This window comes from Ylistrum balloti, unplaced genomic scaffold, assembly GCF_031769215.1.
Source record: "Ylistrum balloti isolate Yb309-2 unplaced genomic scaffold, AGI_CSIRO_Ybal_v1 Utg370460, whole genome shotgun sequence".
Taxonomy (NCBI): domain Eukaryota; kingdom Metazoa; phylum Mollusca; class Bivalvia; order Pectinida; family Pectinidae; genus Ylistrum; species Ylistrum balloti.
The window spans coordinates 329,207-346,487 of record NW_026782304.1 but is presented as its reverse complement, the minus strand read 5'-3'; the positions used below and the strand labels follow the sequence as shown (position 1 = coordinate 346,487).

The 17,281-nt window shown below is 34.3% G+C and overlaps 2 protein-coding genes across 2 annotated transcripts; both read left to right on the top strand.

Moving 5' to 3' along the window:
* The first annotated feature begins 63 nt into the window (after positions 1-63).
* LOC132555201 (testis-specific chromodomain protein Y 2-like) lies at positions 64-7,027 on the top strand. The gene is made up of 5 exons (XM_060219554.1): positions 64-108; positions 1,477-1,629; positions 1,801-2,022; positions 2,751-2,998; positions 4,435-7,027. Exons 1-5 carry the CDS (start codon positions 73-75, stop codon positions 4,541-4,543), a joined length of 768 nt encoding a protein of 255 aa, XP_060075537.1. The 5' UTR covers positions 64-72; the 3' UTR covers positions 4,544-7,027.
* A 6,553-nt stretch (positions 7,028-13,580) lies between these two features.
* LOC132555197 (uncharacterized) lies at positions 13,581-15,755 on the top strand. Its single transcript, XM_060219550.1, has one exon. The coding sequence runs from the start codon at positions 13,581-13,583 to the stop codon at positions 15,636-15,638; it is 2,058 nt and encodes a 685-aa protein (XP_060075533.1). The 3' UTR covers positions 15,639-15,755.
* The last annotated feature ends 1,526 nt before the right edge of the window (positions 15,756-17,281 follow it).

Below are 17,281 nucleotides of genomic sequence, written 5' to 3'. Positions count from 1 at the left end.
GTATATACTATCTATTTACGACAATGTGGTTATTTTTCCGCGTTGCACCATGGGAGCGTGCTTTTATTCAAAATGGCTTCGGATACCGAATCAGGGTCAGAATATGAGGTATGATTGCAGGTGCTATTTAGCGTTACTGATGAGCACAAACCGATGTTACAGATGTTTAACTTAAAAAAAGAATAGTTTAATTTGGTTAATCGATGAAGTCGTTTTACTATTACTGCTTGATTCATAAAGAAATTAGACGCAGAACATTTGAAACATTGAACCGCCATGCAACCGGCGGTTGTCACTTTGTAATAATTTGGATTAGTATTTGCATGATGTAACTCATCAACTTAATTATTATCTATTCCTTATTTGTTTTCTTTCAAACTGTTTGTATGAAGTTAAGGGACAAAAGTTCAGGAATGCAGTTATTCTGTACAAAAGAGTTGAATTTTGCAAAAATTCAAGATCGTTAACAAGGGAGACCACCTTTCAAAACATTGCGAGTTTTTTTTTTGGGGGGGGGGGGGGATAGACTATCTAGTTAGATTTATTTTTGCGAGCATGAAAGTCACATGTGTTGAAAAGAAATGTTTTCGTTAAGAAGAAAATTACGTATTTGTTGAAAAAATTAACACGAGTTACTACAATAAATTTACCTGTTTCATTATCGTACCATTTGTTCAAGAGACCTTTCACGAGATATATATTAGCTCCCTTGGCGTTGGCACTCTTCACAACGTAACCAGTTAGTCAACCCAACAATTAATTTTGGAACTCAGATATTTTTGTCATTGACTCTTGATTTTCTACATATATGCCACTCTCAAAAGACTCGAATATTGAGGATCCACTACATCTCTTAGTTATGGGTCTCATCAAAATTTTGGAAATGGTGTTCTGGGTTCACGTAGAAAAATCTACAGGAGTAACTGCCACACTGTGGTATACATGCCATAAACTCTAAATAAATTCTGTTAAACCATAAATGTTGTTGTATGTTTGCTAATATTTAATAGTGTGCAGTGAAATTGTTTTGCCAAATATGACAGAAGTTTTTTTAAATCATGTGTACATGTATATAAACTTTGATATGGATCTGTTTGAAAACAATTTAAATGCAACAAGGAGAAGCTTTTTAAATATAAATGAGCCTTCAAAATTTTTGAGTAGGATAAATTGATAAAATGAAATCTTTTCCTTTTATGTAGTTTTCTTAATATACATGTAGTTTTAAAACTTAATTGCAAACTGGATTCAGTGTTATACATACTGGTTAATATATATTAGCTTTTTAATGTTGATATTAATGATAAGATACTTTGACATTAATTAGTTATTGAAAATAGAAAAAGATACAAAGTTTGAAACTTTTAAATGCACAAATTCTTTAATTTTATGCATGATGGTTATAATAAGAACATTGAATATACTGCTAAGCTGACCTGCATATTAGAATTGATGCTATGTGCTTTTGTTTTAAAGGTTGTGAAAATCCTACAGCAGAGGCGCAGACGAGGAATAACAGAATATCTGGTACGATGGGGAGGGTTTGGACCACAGGAAGACTCTTGGGAACAAGAAGGCAAATTAACAAATTGTGCCAATCTTATCAAAGATTTTGTAAAATCAAGTTTGGTAAGTGTGTTTTTTTGTTAGCAAAATGTTATTTACATTCAGCATAAACTTTTGCAAAATAAGTAAAGATATCTTTTATTGACTTTTATGATGTAATATTTAAATAATTTAGTTATTTCACATAATTTTTTATCAGTATGATGTCATTAAATATTTCCAAATTATTTTTAGACCCCTGCTAAAAAAACAACAAAGAGAGCTTCTAGGTCTCGATCCTCTTCACGTTCGAGGTCCAGGTCAAGATCAAGAGGAAGAGCATCATCAAAGAGTAGAAAGTCTCCTTCAAGGAAAAAAGTTGCTACTCCTGCTAAGGAAAAAACAGTGAGTGTGCGGCAGTCAAGGAGGTCCACTGTAGACGCAGGTGTTGTACAGGAAACCACAACTAAAACTACGGTATGTTTTCTTTATAACTGATAGGGGATGAATCAAATGGATCAGTCAGTTTACCGGATTCTTGTAGTTCTAACTGATTTTTTTAAATGATATACTCTAAGAATAGAATGTTTTAATACTTTAATGCAGCAAACTTGTTTTCAGAAAAACTCTTATCATGGGTGAAAAAATAGGCCTAATATCAAACATGTCCCAACCAATGTAAACTAAAAAAAAGTTTGAAATAAAATTTGCTGATTACCGAAATGCTTATTTAAATGTAGAAAATGAATGGTCCTATGATACACGACCTGGTAGCAAAATCTCTGCTACTTCAAATAGTGATACCTTTTCTAAACCAATTTTCAACACACTAGTTTGTAAGCTAATTGATAGAGCTTTGAAAATGGAAGGAGTCTGATATGGAAGACTTGTAGCTGTTGATTGTTGAGCCAGAAGGAAGTGGACATGAATTACAAAAAATACCCAAGATATTTTGGCAAACTCTGCATCTCTGTCATGGGCTCTTGAAAGCCCTTAAAAGAAATATAAACGAAGATTGTCTTTAAAAAGAAAAATCACTGATCAATTCTTTAATAATATTAGTGTTATTACAAACAATTTTGTTCTGATTTATCTTCAATATGTTTATACAGATCAAATAAAGGTTTCCCTCTTAAAAGTTAAGCTGCAGTAATCTTGTTAATCATAACAAAGGTTGACATTTGCATTTGTTACATCAATGACAGAAAACAGTGGAAGAAGTGAAGCCATTGAACAACGTTGATGAGGATATCAAAACAACAGTAGTGAAAGAAACCTGGACAACAAAGACCTCACAGACAAAGTCAACAAGTGACAGGAAATCACTAAAACCTGCATGGCAGCCACAGCTCCCTGAGTTCCTCCGCCTGAACACATCTGATGTACCTGTTATGATCATTTTCTCCTGTATAACCATCATAACACTGTGTTTTCTGCTGGAAAAATATGTTGAGTAAGTATTCAGTTAAAACAAATTCTGTTTTTGCATATATATCAAGCATATGACCTTTGGAACAGTGTTATTTGGGCTTTGCTGAAATATGCATGTAAGATTTTGATCAGTGATTCAGAAATCAAAATCTCTCGCCATAGATCAACAATCTGTACATGTAACTTTGTGCATCGGACATCGGAAATCAACTTTGTTTATCAGGATAGCATAGAAATGATACTGAAAGTGTATTAAATGCATACAGTCAATAAAAATAATGATTTTTCTTACCGTGATGTCCCTTTATAATGTTGATGAAACTTGGTGAATAGTCCTTAAATTAAAGCAATTGTAAGCTTGTGGTTTTAGGAATTGCAGTGGCTGCTTGATGTTTTTCTACCTTATGTAAATTTGGAAAATGTTGCTGACTCTTTCAAAATGTTCTTGGAAAACTTTGTGAATGTTATGAGATCCAAACCAGTTGTGATTATTTCGGTCTTTGCTGCAGCAGAAACAAGACAAAATTGTTTTAATAGGTTTCTGTATTTAGAGGTTGTGTTTAGGTGTTTGTTATTGGTAGAATTATGATTGAAAAGACAAGTAATTTATATTGAAGAAGAATTAGTCAGAATCTCAGAAACATACAAATCAAGTGTAATTCTTCATATAAGGTTGTTCACGGAGACATAATTTACAAACCAGAGACTTGAAAGAACAATGTTTGGGAAAAAGATATATAGCAAGATTCCAAGCCTCTTAAAACCATTGATTTATAAATTGGCAATATTTTAATGCAAGGAACAATTATCTATTTTGCAATGTATTATATAATCATTAATGAATGATTGTGGGTATTCACTTCTTGTTTTCTGTAAGTGGAAACTGATTATATAGTATGGAACACCAATAATGCAGAGACAAGAAATAATCCAGGAAAAACTTTATGATTCAACATTTTCTTAATGTTCGCAAGAGCTGTTCCATTTAACCATACCCAGGATTCCAAGTTTTGCTTAGAGCTAAAAGCTTTTCTAGTTAAACATTCCCTCTCCAGGACTCCATGTTCGCTTAGGGGTAAGGGCTATTCAATCTAACCCACCCTAGGACTCCCAAGTTTTGTTTAGAGTTAAAAGCGTTTCTAGTTAAATGTTTAATCCTCTCCAGGACTCCATGTTTGTTAAGGGGTAAAGACTATTCCATCTAACCCACCAAAGGACTCCAGGTTTTGTTCAGAGCTAAGGGTTATTCCAGTAAAATATATAACCCACTCCAATACTTCAGATTTTATTCAAGATGTATAAATAACTGAATTGAACAAGACGGTAATCAGTGTGTGTTTAGATTTGAAAATAAAAGTGGTTGATTTAGGTCCTGCTGATAATACAACTTCAAAACATGAACTAGTTTTATATCTGTCATTACAGTCTGAAAACTTTTTACATTTTGTGTGATTCCAGTTTTGAAGCAGTTTGGAACAATCTTGCAGCTTGGTGCGATGGAGTTATTGCCCAAATCCAACGTCTAAGACCTGGTGGTGCGACCCCCACTGCAGCTAAGGATGCTTGAAGTGTTGGAAGACTGGACAGTGTTCTGTCGTTAATATCCCTGCCCACCTAAACTGTACAGAATGAATGCAATAGGCAGCATTTTCTCCTCTGACTACAAGTACTGAAAGTGTCTAAGTGCCATGGAGAGAGATTAAGCATTGTATATTACGATGTTGTGACAAATTTATGTACATTACACACATGCTAACCATGCCCTCTATTATCCTAAGTATGTAGTGTTTTTAACCAAATATTGTTGATATTTTTATGCATAGTATGAATAATTTTACTGAGAAGTATTAGGTTGAGCTACTTTTGTCAAATTTATCCTACCACAATAGTTACATAAACAGTATACCGGTCAAACATCATTTGATAAATCCTTAAATTTTCTTCCTGTAGATTTTTTTTTAATTTTTGTGTGCCATGTCATGAAATTGTTAGTCAATGTTATCAGGATTTTGTAAATCTTTGTAAAATGTTTGTTAAATATTCAATTGACTGTGTGTCACGACAGGGAACCATGTGCTTTGTGTTGTCATCAAGATGTGGATGAAATTATTTTGTAAAAGTTTTTAAGGTTTTTAAATAGGGATTAATTGAGGGATTGAACAATAAAGTGCGATAGATTTGCTATTCATTCACTTTCTATTAGATATATGGCTGGAAGCTGGTCTTATGTCAATGTATGTATATCACAGCTAAAAAGAAATTGTAAAACATTTTCGTTTGGTAGGAATGTTGGACCTAGTGTTGGACTACAATCTCACAGAAGTTTACATGGAAGTGTTATATTTGAATTTTATATCATTAGGTAAGAACTGTCACTACCAAGCCTTTTTAAGTACGTATAATGAACAAGTTTGGTTTCAGATGAAAAGCCAGATTTGGTATCTGATTCTCATTTTAAATAAAGGAAAGAATAAGACAGAACAATTATCTGTGAAGGAACTTCCAGAACACTTATATATAGAAAACAGGACAGGATATATGACATTAGAAAACTGTTTGGGACCAAAATGGGATGAAGTACAGAATTTTAAGTAGAAGGTGTTGGTTATCTTAACATTTGGTGTGTGTAGATATTTAGATTAAAGGAAATCTGGGTAGTGTTATAGGAATACACAAATTCTTTACTAACGGGTATTAATTTGTACCTCAAGTTTGGCTGATGGGGTTATAGTTATCTGTCTGCGTAGGTAAAGCAGTAGATTTTCACTTGTAGCTTTCCTGCTGTACACACTGCTGTGACCAATCAAATTGTTTTATTGTTGACTCTAGTCACAAATCTCTTCTTACAAATCCAAGAATTGAAATATTCACTTGATGCATTAGTGTGAAAATTGAAGCATTGGAAGAAGTAGATGATGTCTAGCTCCTTATGGCTGTTATAAAAAGGAACATTTTATGTTATAATTTGTGTAAAATCATTGTTTTTCTCATCATTTCATTTTCATTTGTGTAAAGAAGCTGAAGAATGATTTGATAATGTACTCCCTATCCATTTATAGCTGTTTGTAATAGCAGTAGAAGTGCGATAAATTGATGACACCAACAGTAGGAAAAGGATATTTTAGAGTTTTAAACAAAGATACAAATAAAAAAAAATTAATGGATTTGAATTCGAAACGCATCTTTTTCAGAAAAAAAGAAGTGCTTACTGTTTGCTTACAAATTACATGAACAATATAAATTTTTGAAATGTTTCCAATACATGGTTGGTAATGCTTCAGTAGCAATTAGCTTGATTTTTCACAAAAAAATTATTATTAAAAAGAGTACAAATGAAATTGGAATTGGCAGCATCATTTTTTCATTTCATTTTAAACTGGTTTAACACTCAATGGCATAATGTGCTGTTGTCAAATATTTGAGATAATTTTCAGATTAATATTTCTGCTCTATCAGATTTTGATTTATGAAATGAGTATCAGAGTGAGAAACCTCACACAAAGCTACTTTGATAGAACATCAAAACTTTAACTGTCTGAAGCTGTTGGAAAAAGCTTGTGATGTACAGTTGAGATCATGTGTAACCTGTTATATTTAATTCTATGACTGTTATTTGATGACATTGTAATCATGCTCATTTCCTTAAAGGCAGTGTTAATCACCACAAAGTTGTGAAAGAATAACAGCGAATTCTTTTCTTTTTAATTTTTTTTTCAAATTCTCATTTTATACGAATTTTCATTTTAGATATTTGATAGTAATTGAAACAATTAAAAGATCAGTTTTAGATCCTTCATTTACAGTAGATCTACCTATATAATCACCATTTATCATGATCTTTCATTCATGACTTGTCATTGTGACACTTGGTTTTACCATTCCAAACTTTGTAAGTATCGGGATGAAACATTCAGGTTAACCATATTCTGCCGTTACGTCATCTGTTTGTCTTTGTACTTTGTATGATATATATTTTTACCATTTTCCTGAAAAGATTGAAAAAAAATACAGAATAAGTTTTAAAAGAAACTTGCAATAAAATACAGACAGAAAATGAAAATGTGTTTTAAGTGTTGTGTTGAGATGAAGTTTCATTGCATTTTAAACGCCATATTATTATCATCGAGTGGTTCTGAATGCAGAAAGAAATTGAAATGCAATGGGAATAGTAAATAACAAATCGCCTTTCAAAAGCAAGGGTGATTTTGAGGCACTGTTTCCTTACAGCAGCTGGTAATTTCCTCTCTGAACAACATACAGGAGGCATATGCCATCCAGAGCAGTGCAAGTGAACTGTTTTGTGAAGGACAGATGAGTCCTTTCTCAGCTTCCTGAGAAACAGGTAAGGAGCTTCATACCATGTACTTCAGATCTTCACCCAAGGAGGCACTTGAGAGAACCATTTATATGTAATATGGAGAGATCTAAAGTGGAGGAGATATTTACTATAAACAGCAATAGGTTCAGTGGAAAAGAGCACCTCATGGAGGCACTGCCATCTGGAAGTTAGACTTTCACTTTGCGTGCTCTTTTAAAGGACTTATTTTAATCAAGAGTACCACTAGCGTTGTTAAAAGAGTTTGAACAACTTTGGAAGTTTTAATTTGCATTCTAGATATGTAATCAGGTGTGAATGACCTCCCTTCGAATTTAATGTTTCTTATACACAGTTCAACCACTCTAGCCACTCATTAACGGATTTTTTCCGTTTTACTATTGACTATTCAATCAGTGATTGAGATGACATGAAAAATCACAATTCTAAGGCAAACAATATATATATATGTGTGTGTGTGTGTTTCGGATTTCCCGACCGTCCCTCTTTTTTTGCCTTCGACACTGTTTTCAACATTTTGGCAGTATTCTAGTAAGCTAGAAAATAATGAAATGCTGAAGAAGCCCACAGGCCCATGCTAAATATCCCTACCTGTGTTTTATTATACCAGGAATGGGGTGGGATGTCATTTCATCAGAATGGTTTACTTTACATCGTCGATATATATTGTATACCGTTTACATCCTTATATTTACATTTCCGGTGTGTATCTTCTACATAGACCTACCAACGAAATCGACGTTTACACTTCGGTAAACCTTACGCGTATGAATACATTGGCCTTCAGTAGCCGCATCACTGTAACACTCTTACGCAATTAATGTCAATGCGCAGTGATTTTTTTTCTTCAAAGTTCTAACATTTAACAAACCTTTATTAAATTAAATATGTTGAATAAGTGTAAGTTTAATGGTAAAATAATTTTAATTTTTTGTTGTTTATTGGTATGTAAACTAACGCGCGTCATTGAAAATATCTGTAAAAAAAATGCAGTTTACACACCAGTAAACAACAAAAAATTAAAATCATTTCTTTAAAAAACGTGACTGTTGTATTTTTAACAACACAGTCATCATTCCAGTGAAGAATTTGATGTTATGATTTATTTTGACCATCTCGCTTTGTTGTTATTGGTAGTGGCGACAATGCAACAAAACTGCCCCACCAATGCTACAATCATTTGGTTTTGACACTTTAACTCACGTGATCGATGGAGTAGACACGTGTTTGACACAGGACAAACTCAGTTTATCGAATCGGTTGGTGAGTTGGAGGAAAGACGAAGGTCAGCCATATTATCCTTATATATTTAACTACAGCTTCTGTGCAAACTGGTCACACAACCATTTTAGAATACTGTATTTGCCGCAATATTATTCCGTCTTCTTTGAATAAATCGTTGATAAACATTGATACCCGGCATGCATTGCTAGGTATCGTCATACTTTCCATCATTATGCCGTGAGGGGTACCTTTGCAATGCTACGAGAAATTCAGGTTTATATTTCGCGGTATCTGCACAGAATGTTCCATTGTCTTCCACACCCGCCAAATCCCAAAACTATACCCTAGATTCCTGTCAGGATCATATCTGTGTTAAGGAATTCTGTTATAAAAGAGTTCCATTGAACACATGACAAGTAAGTATGCTTAAAAATATTAACTGGATTATGTTGTGAGCAATCCGCGAGTCGGATGTATTATCGCCTGAAATATAAAAAATATTTTCTTGATCCGAATGTTTAAGAATAGTCCGACCAGGCTTTCTCCATTCATGGATGGGTTGTTATATCTACCTGTTCATGGATGGGTTGTTATATCTACCTGATCATGGATGGGTTGTGATATCTACCTGTTCATGGATGGGTTGTTATATCAGTTATATCTACTTGTTCATGGATGGGTTGTTATATCTACCTATTCATGGATGGGTTGTTATATGAGTTATATCTACCTGTTCATGAATGGGTTGTTATAGCAGTTATATCTACTTGTTCATGGATGGGTTGTTATATCTACTTGTTCATGAATGGGTTGTTATAGCAGTTATATCTACTTGTTCATGGATGGGTTGTAATATCTACCTGTTCATGGATGGGTTGTTATATCAGTTATATCTACCTGTTCATGGATGGGTTGTGATATCTACCTGTTCATGGATGGGTTGTGATATCTACCTGTTCATGGATGGGTTGTTATATCAGTTATATGTACCTGTTCATGAATGGGTTGTAATATCTACCTGTTCATGGATTGGTTGTTATATATCAGTTATATCTACCTGTTCATGGATGGGTTGTTATGCCAGGTATATCTACCTGTTCATGGATGGGTTGTTATAGCAGTTATATCTACTTGTTCATGGATGGGTTGTAATATCTACCTGTTCATTGATGGGTTGTTATATCAGTTATATCTAGCTGTTCATGTATGGGTTGTAATATCTACCTGTTCATGGATGGGTTGTTATATCTACCTGTTCATGGATGGGTTGTTATATTGTTATATGGGTTGTTATATCAGTTATATCTACCTGTTCATGGATGGGTTGTTATATCTACCTGATCATGTATGGGTTGTGATATCTACCTGTTCATGGATGGGTTGTTATATATCAGTTATATCTACCTGTTCATGGATGGGTTGTTATATCTACCTGTTCATGGATGGGTTGTTATATATCAGTTATATCTACCTGTTCATGGATGGGTTGTTATATATCAGTTATATCTACCTGTTCATGGATGGGTTGTTATATATCAGTTATATCTACCTGTTCATGGATGGGTTGTTATATATCAGTTATATCTACCTGTTCATGGATGGGTTGTTATATCAATTATATCTACCTGTTCATTGATGGGTTGTAATATCAGTTATATCTACCTGTTCATGGATGGGTTGTTATATATCAGTTATATCTACCTGTTCATGGATGGGTTGTTATATATCAGTTATATCTACCTGTTCATGGATGGGTTGTTATATATGTTCATGGATGGGTTGTTATATATCTATATCTACCTGTTCATTGATGGGTTGTTATATATCAGTTATATCTACCTGTTCATGGATGGGTTGTTATATATCAGTTATATCTACCTGTTCATGGATGGGTTGTTATATATCAGTTATATCTACCTGTTCATGGATGGGTTGTTATATATCAGTTATATCTACCTGTTCATGGATGGGTTGTTATATATCAGTTATATCTACCTGTTCATGGATGGGTTGTAATATCAGTTATATCTACCTGTTCATGGATGGGTTGTTATATATCAGTTATATCATGTTCATGGATGGGTTGTTATATATCATGGATGGGTTGTTATATATCAGTTATATCTACCTGTTCATGGATGGGTTGTAATATCAGTTATATCTACCTGTTCATGGATGGGTTGTTATATATCAGTTATATCTACCTGTTCATGGATGGGTTGTAATATCAGTTATATCTACCTGTTCATGGATGGGTTGTTATATCAGTTATATCTACTTGTTCATGGATGGGTTGTTATATCTACCTGTTCATGGATGGATTGTAATATCTACCTGTTCATGGATGGGTTGTTATATCAGTTATATCTACCTGTTCATGGATGGGTTGTTATATATCAGTTATATCTACCTGTTCATGGATGGGTTGTAATATCTACCTGTTCATGGATGGGTTGTTATATCTACCTGTTCATGGATGGATTGTAATATCTACCTGTTCATGGATGGGTTGTTATATATCAGTTATATCTACCTGTTCATGGATGGGTTGTTATATATCAGTTATATCTAGCTGTTCATGGATGGGTTGTTATATCAGTTATATCTACCTGTTCATGGATGGGTTGTTATATCAATTATATCTACCTGTTCATGGATGGGTTGTTATATCAGTAATATCTAGCTGTTCATGGATGGGTTGTTATATCAGTTATATCTACCTGTTCATGTATGGGTTGTAATATCTACCTGTTCATGGATGGGTTGTTATATCTACCTGTTCATGGATGGGTTGTTATATCAGTTATATCTAGCTGTTCATATATGGGTTGTAATATCTCAGTTATATCTACCTGTTCATGGATGGGTTGTTATACCTATCATGGATATATCTACCTGTTCATGGATGGGTTGTTATATATCAGTTATATCTACCTGTTCATGGATGGGTTGTTATATCTACCTATTCATGGATGGGTTGTTATATCAGTTATATCTACTTGTTCATGGATGGGTTGTTATATCAGTTATATCTACCTGTTCATGGATGGGTTGTGATATCTACCTGTTCATGGATGGGTTGTTATATCTACCTGTTCATATCTTGTGTATCATGTTCATGATGGGTTGTTATATATGTTCAGTTATATCTACCTGTTCATGGATGAGTTGTTATATCAGTTATATCTACCTGTTCATGGATGGGTTGTAATATCAGTTATATCTACCTGTTCATGGATGGGTTGTTATATCAGTTATATCTACCTGTTCATGGATGGGTTGTTATATCTACTTGTTCATGGATGGGTTGTTATATCAGTTATATCTACCTGTTCATGGATGGGTTGTTATATCAGTTATATCTAGCTGTTCATGGATGGGTTGTTATATCTACCTGTTCATTGATGGGTTGTTATATCAGTTATATTTACCTGTTCATGGATGGGTTGTTATATCTACTTGTTCATGGATGGTTTGTAATATCAGTTATATCTACCTGTTCATGGATGGGTTGTTATATCTACCTGTTCATGGATGGGTTGTGATATCTACCTGTTCATGGATGGGTTGTTATATCTACCTGTTCATGGATGGGTTGTTATATTTATATTAGGTATACATATCGTATACATTGTGTAAGTAGTTGTGAGAAACGACAATTTTTCTAAGGTTTCTTGTACTTAATACAGATTGAATATCGGTGCAACTAGCCAAATGGACTGATATATGTAGCTAAAACTGTACGTAATACTACGTTAATTAAAGGAGTTATACAGTCATTACCAAAGTAGCTATGCACGTACACTAAATCTCGGGGAGACGGTGCTTAGCGTCTACTCGGAGTGCAAGCTACGAGTGACGGGAGCAGTGTGTAGTGGTGTGTATAGAAATTTTGCTGCGCATGTACCAAGCAGTATCCTGGAGATGCATGGACCTTCACATATCAATAACCAGCTATGTTATGTAAACATACATATTTTTGATGTACGTGGACAGACTAGGTTAGGATAAAGTACAGTATATAAGATGTCCGAGGCTTTTACCCGTATTGATTACATCCTCAATTATGTCTACCTGTGTATTGTTACATGTACCTGGCCAGTAGACCCCTGTGTTCAACATGGCTGCTCTGGCATGACATGCAGGTTACAGCAAACCTCGGGGACATAAGTTAACCAATAATGTCTACTACATTGAGTCTGAAAGGACTATGATCACATTGCATTAAGTTAATGGCAGGAAACAGGATACGTGTCGTCACTGGATGTATACGAGCGCCGAATAGACAGATTTCGACGTAAGAAGTTCCTCCAGAAAACAATTTTTTTTTGTGTTTTCTAATGCGTAAGTATCAAATCTTATTTATTATTTCTAATTATTGAAAAAGGAATGAGTCGAGTAAATGAGGGATAAGATTATATGGACAAGCTGTAGCTATTATTCTTGATGTTTTGTATATGCTAGAAATATCCATATTTGTGTCATTTAAATGAAATAAAACCATTGAAAAACCTCATAATACCACGTGAATATGATGCAAAATCATAAATTTGGATTCTGTTGTGAATTCACTTTTTAAAGTCGGTAAGAAAACTTTGGTCCCTAACAAGGCAGATGGGGTCCAAAGACTCTCACTCATCTTGTAACAAAGCTAGCCGAATCGACGTTTATGGGATTGCACATCATTATCACATAATGTCCTGTCGATTGCATAACCATCTCTGATCCAGGCGGCAGTAAAGTCCTTTTATCGTCACATATACTTTTTCTAGTTGGTGTATATTTTTTATTTTCATTTTATTTTTTTTGTATAAAACGCGTTTATATCATTTGTCGAAGACATCGCATTTTAATTCCAGTTCGAAGTAAACCGTTCAAAATGGTGAAATATTAGATAATCTCTTTGACGATAAATGAATTGTTGTTGGCTATTTTGATTTAAGTTTAATATAAGATTTTATACTCTGAAGCCTTGGCGTAGGAATTTCTACGAAAATTAAATTTGATCACTGTATATTTACAGGATTCGTTATCTATAACAAAGATGTCAGACCAGGATGAAAATAATAAAAAGTCATGGCTCCTTTATAATTTATTAAACCGGATTATAGGGAGCCAGGAAATGGTGGTAGTCAAAAGAAGAATGACAATTATGGGAGAGCTTATCGCCAACGCAGATAAAACATTACCTGTTAAACGGTTTAACACAGGAAGCAGGAGCGAGGGAAGTGCAATTGTAGGTTCGGACAAAGACTTCATGTTCATTTATAAAAACGTAACTGTTATATGTCCTAATCAGGACACTGGTCTTCCACAAAGCAGTGCAGATACGTCAGTTTTATTGATGAGAGATACTGCTGACAGCCGACCTGGCTACGTGACCTTGCAATTTCTTCATCGGGGAGGGAAATGTCCTTCACATTTGATGGCTTCCGTTGTTCCAGTTTTGGATCAACTCTTCGTTTCAAGTGAGGTATATCAACGTATAGACAGAGACATGTACAGTAATTTTCTGCAAATAGCCTTTGAAACTAATGGTCCAGCTTCAGCTTTAACTTATAAAGACAATAAAGAATCAATTAGTATGGATACCGCAAGTTCTCTCCACTGTCCTTACTGGCCTAAAGAAGCTAATGAGTGGGTGAGTAGACCTCGCTTACATGAGTGGCCGGATAAAGCTTTGAGAGATCAGATAGTACAGGGTGGCTGCCAACTCGTTCCTGTAGGAGATAAAACGTCTGATGACTCATTCTTACAATGGAGGATTTCATTTGTTACTGCGGAGAGGCATCTCATTTATTCTCTTAGTCATGTCCAATTTTTAGTGTACGGACTTCTCAAGTATTTTATCAAACAGATATCGGGAATATTGAAACAATTACAAGGAGATACAGATATCCTTACATCATATATACTAAAAACAGCCGTATTCCATGCAGTAGAAAATACACATCATTCATTGTGGCAAGAGAAAAACCTATTTTACTGTTTCATGCTTTGCATGAAAATGTTGATCGGTTGGGTGGAGACAGGATATTGTCCTAATTATTTCATTCAGAGTAACAATATGTTCCATGGCAAACTTAATGTCGAAAATCAACAAAAACTTCTTCGTTTTCTCATTGATATTCAAGAGAAGAAATGGGAATGTCTTTCAGTTAAAACAATCACATTGCCAACTATAGGGCAGATAATGCACGACTCAGGAAATCTGCCATGGGAATCAGCACTGTTTCCACCAACAACATTGGAAAGAAAGCATGATTTACACGTATTCCGTGAATGCTGTGTACTTGACTGCGGAACAAAGGCACTGCCTGCGTCACTGAATCTCCTGTCTGGGTCGAAGTCAGAATTGGATGATTTCTTTGCTTACGTTACAACAGCAGTAGGATTATCAAATAAAGGTCAGGAAATATTCGGTGAATACTTTTCTGCAACTGGAAATAAAAATAAGTACAAATATCTCAGGAGATGCAAAACACTTCTGAAACCTTTTGCAACAGCATGTACAAGTTCTGGATTGCTGACACTTGCAACTTATTATTACCTGACTGGAAATAACCTAAAAACACTGGCAATGTGCAAACACGTGATCACATCGGACAAACTTTATCTCGATTGTCACTCGGAGAAACAGGACAAAAAGTACGAAGATCTGCATTGTGGACGAGGATACACGCTGCTGAATAAATTTCGGGAAGCATGGTTATCAGACATACATTTTTCATTGAATGCTCCATATTTTTGTCCGTCTCGTATACAACCGGAGTTAACACTCAGAAGTGTTACACTTTCGATCCCTCCTCTCCCTTACGCTGTGTTTTTATCTTTCCAGTGTTACCATGAACTAGGCGAGACAAGGAGACGTGATGAAGCATTAGTTCACCTCCGGGCCGTTAAGTACGACGAGGAACAAGGAGGTGATAGACACTGGATAGTCCACAACCTGTTAGGGATCTGTTACGAAATGATTGAGGATAAACAGAGGGCACTCAGATCATATAGAGACTCTCTAGGTGTTCTGTGTATAACCCAATATAAGAATCAAACAAAGAAGAGGATAGAACGTTTATTAAACTCGCAAAAACCTAAAGAGTAATTATAACAAATCACTTTCAAACAGCAAGCTCGTGTTTGAGGGTACGCACATTTTTAAAAATCCATCATCCCCTCTGTAAGTGTTGTGTTCGACGCCTTTCCTTAAAATTTGTTTGAATGAATGGCCACAAAAGCTAGAAAGAAATAAGGACAATTTGACTAATAATTTGCTTTGTGAAAATGAAATTAATGCTGTACCGTATTTGCTTAAACGAACTATCGCTACGATCTTGTAGGCCCGTCTTCCTCCACCTTTAAATTTCTCTATTTACTCTTTCTAAGGAAGAGCTGTAGAGATAATTCTCCGTCATATATAGAGTTTCCCACTATCCGCAGCTCTTCAGACTCACTTTCATTAAAGCACCAGTAATAAAAACAACAAAAACAAAATGAAAAATAAAGATCGCGATTTTTACTTCATCTATTATTTTGACCAAAAAGGCTTCTTGATGTTGAAGAAATGGAGGGATCCCTTTCGCAAATTTCTTGTGTGTGGATGCCGGTTTTCATTGGTCTATAGTATCTGATAATCAGATTTGGATACAATCGAAGAAGGGCCTACAAAAATTGTCTTCCAAAAAGTTATTTGTTGATGCTTTCGTATCCATGTTGATTTTAATAATGACCGGAAAAGTAACTTACGGTCACTAATTAAAATTTTAGATTGAAAAAATAATTTAGCGTCACCATGCTACATCTGCTTTCACATATTACACGCAACGCTTCGAAAATGACTTACTCCAGTTAATCATCGGCCGTAACAAGACATACATCAAACACAACATTAAATTTATAGAAATCCAAACAATTCTGAAAGATCCATTTGGTTATTGGTTTTGAATTCTAAGCATTGTACTGTTTGTTTATGAATGTGGTTATCCCGATATAACGCTATCAACTGACGACCTTCAGGATTTTGACAAATAGTTATATGACTTCTAACAAGGAAATTTGGTACTTTTCCTTCAAGAAACGAAGTTCATCAATTATTCGATCAATTTCTAAAATGTTATACATCTACACAAGACTTGATGTAACTAAGGTAGAAAGTAAGAATTGTTCTGGAATATATAACTCGCTTACATATGTAGTTTCAAAATAATGTAATCGTACAGCTCCTAGGTCAACGACATACTTCTTCCTTTTTGATTATTTTATTAAAATTGAATTTCAAATATGTTTTCTATATTTTTAACAAATGGTTTAATAAAGTAATGAAAATATTTACACATACGTTATGATGTGATATATTAATGTTAGTGTAAATGTTTTATTGACTATATATATAAAATTGAATTTCAAATATGTTTTCTATATTTTTAACAAATGGTTTAATAAAGTACCTTTTGAAAATATTTACAAAACTGTATATAAACTATATATTAATGTTAGTGTAAATGTTTTATTGACTATATATATCCAATTTATGGCGAATAATGAAACATCTACATTTTTCAGTAAACCGTATCACGCGGTCAATCATACATGTACCTTTTGAATAAATACAAAACTGTATATAAACTTTGTAACAGGTACCATAAGATATTACTATAATGAATAAGATATACTATAGCTTCATCATAAACAAAATGCTCCAGGGTCTTAACGATCATCTGAGTCACAATGCTTCTTGTAACTATACAC

Coding starts and splice junctions, on each gene's coding strand:
- LOC132555201 (XM_060219554.1), top strand. CDS start 73: ATGGCTTCGGATACCGAATCAGGGTCAGAATATGAG. Junction 1,630..1,800: donor ATTTTGTAAAATCAAGTTTG/GTAAGTGTGTTT, acceptor AATTATTTTTAG/ACCCCTGCTAAAAAAACAAC. Junction 2,999..4,434: donor CTGCTGGAAAAATATGTTGA/GTAAGTATTCAG, acceptor GTGTGATTCCAG/TTTTGAAGCAGTTTGGAACA.
- LOC132555197 (XM_060219550.1), top strand. CDS start 13,581: ATGTCAGACCAGGATGAAAATAATAAAAAGTCATGGCTCCTTTATAAT.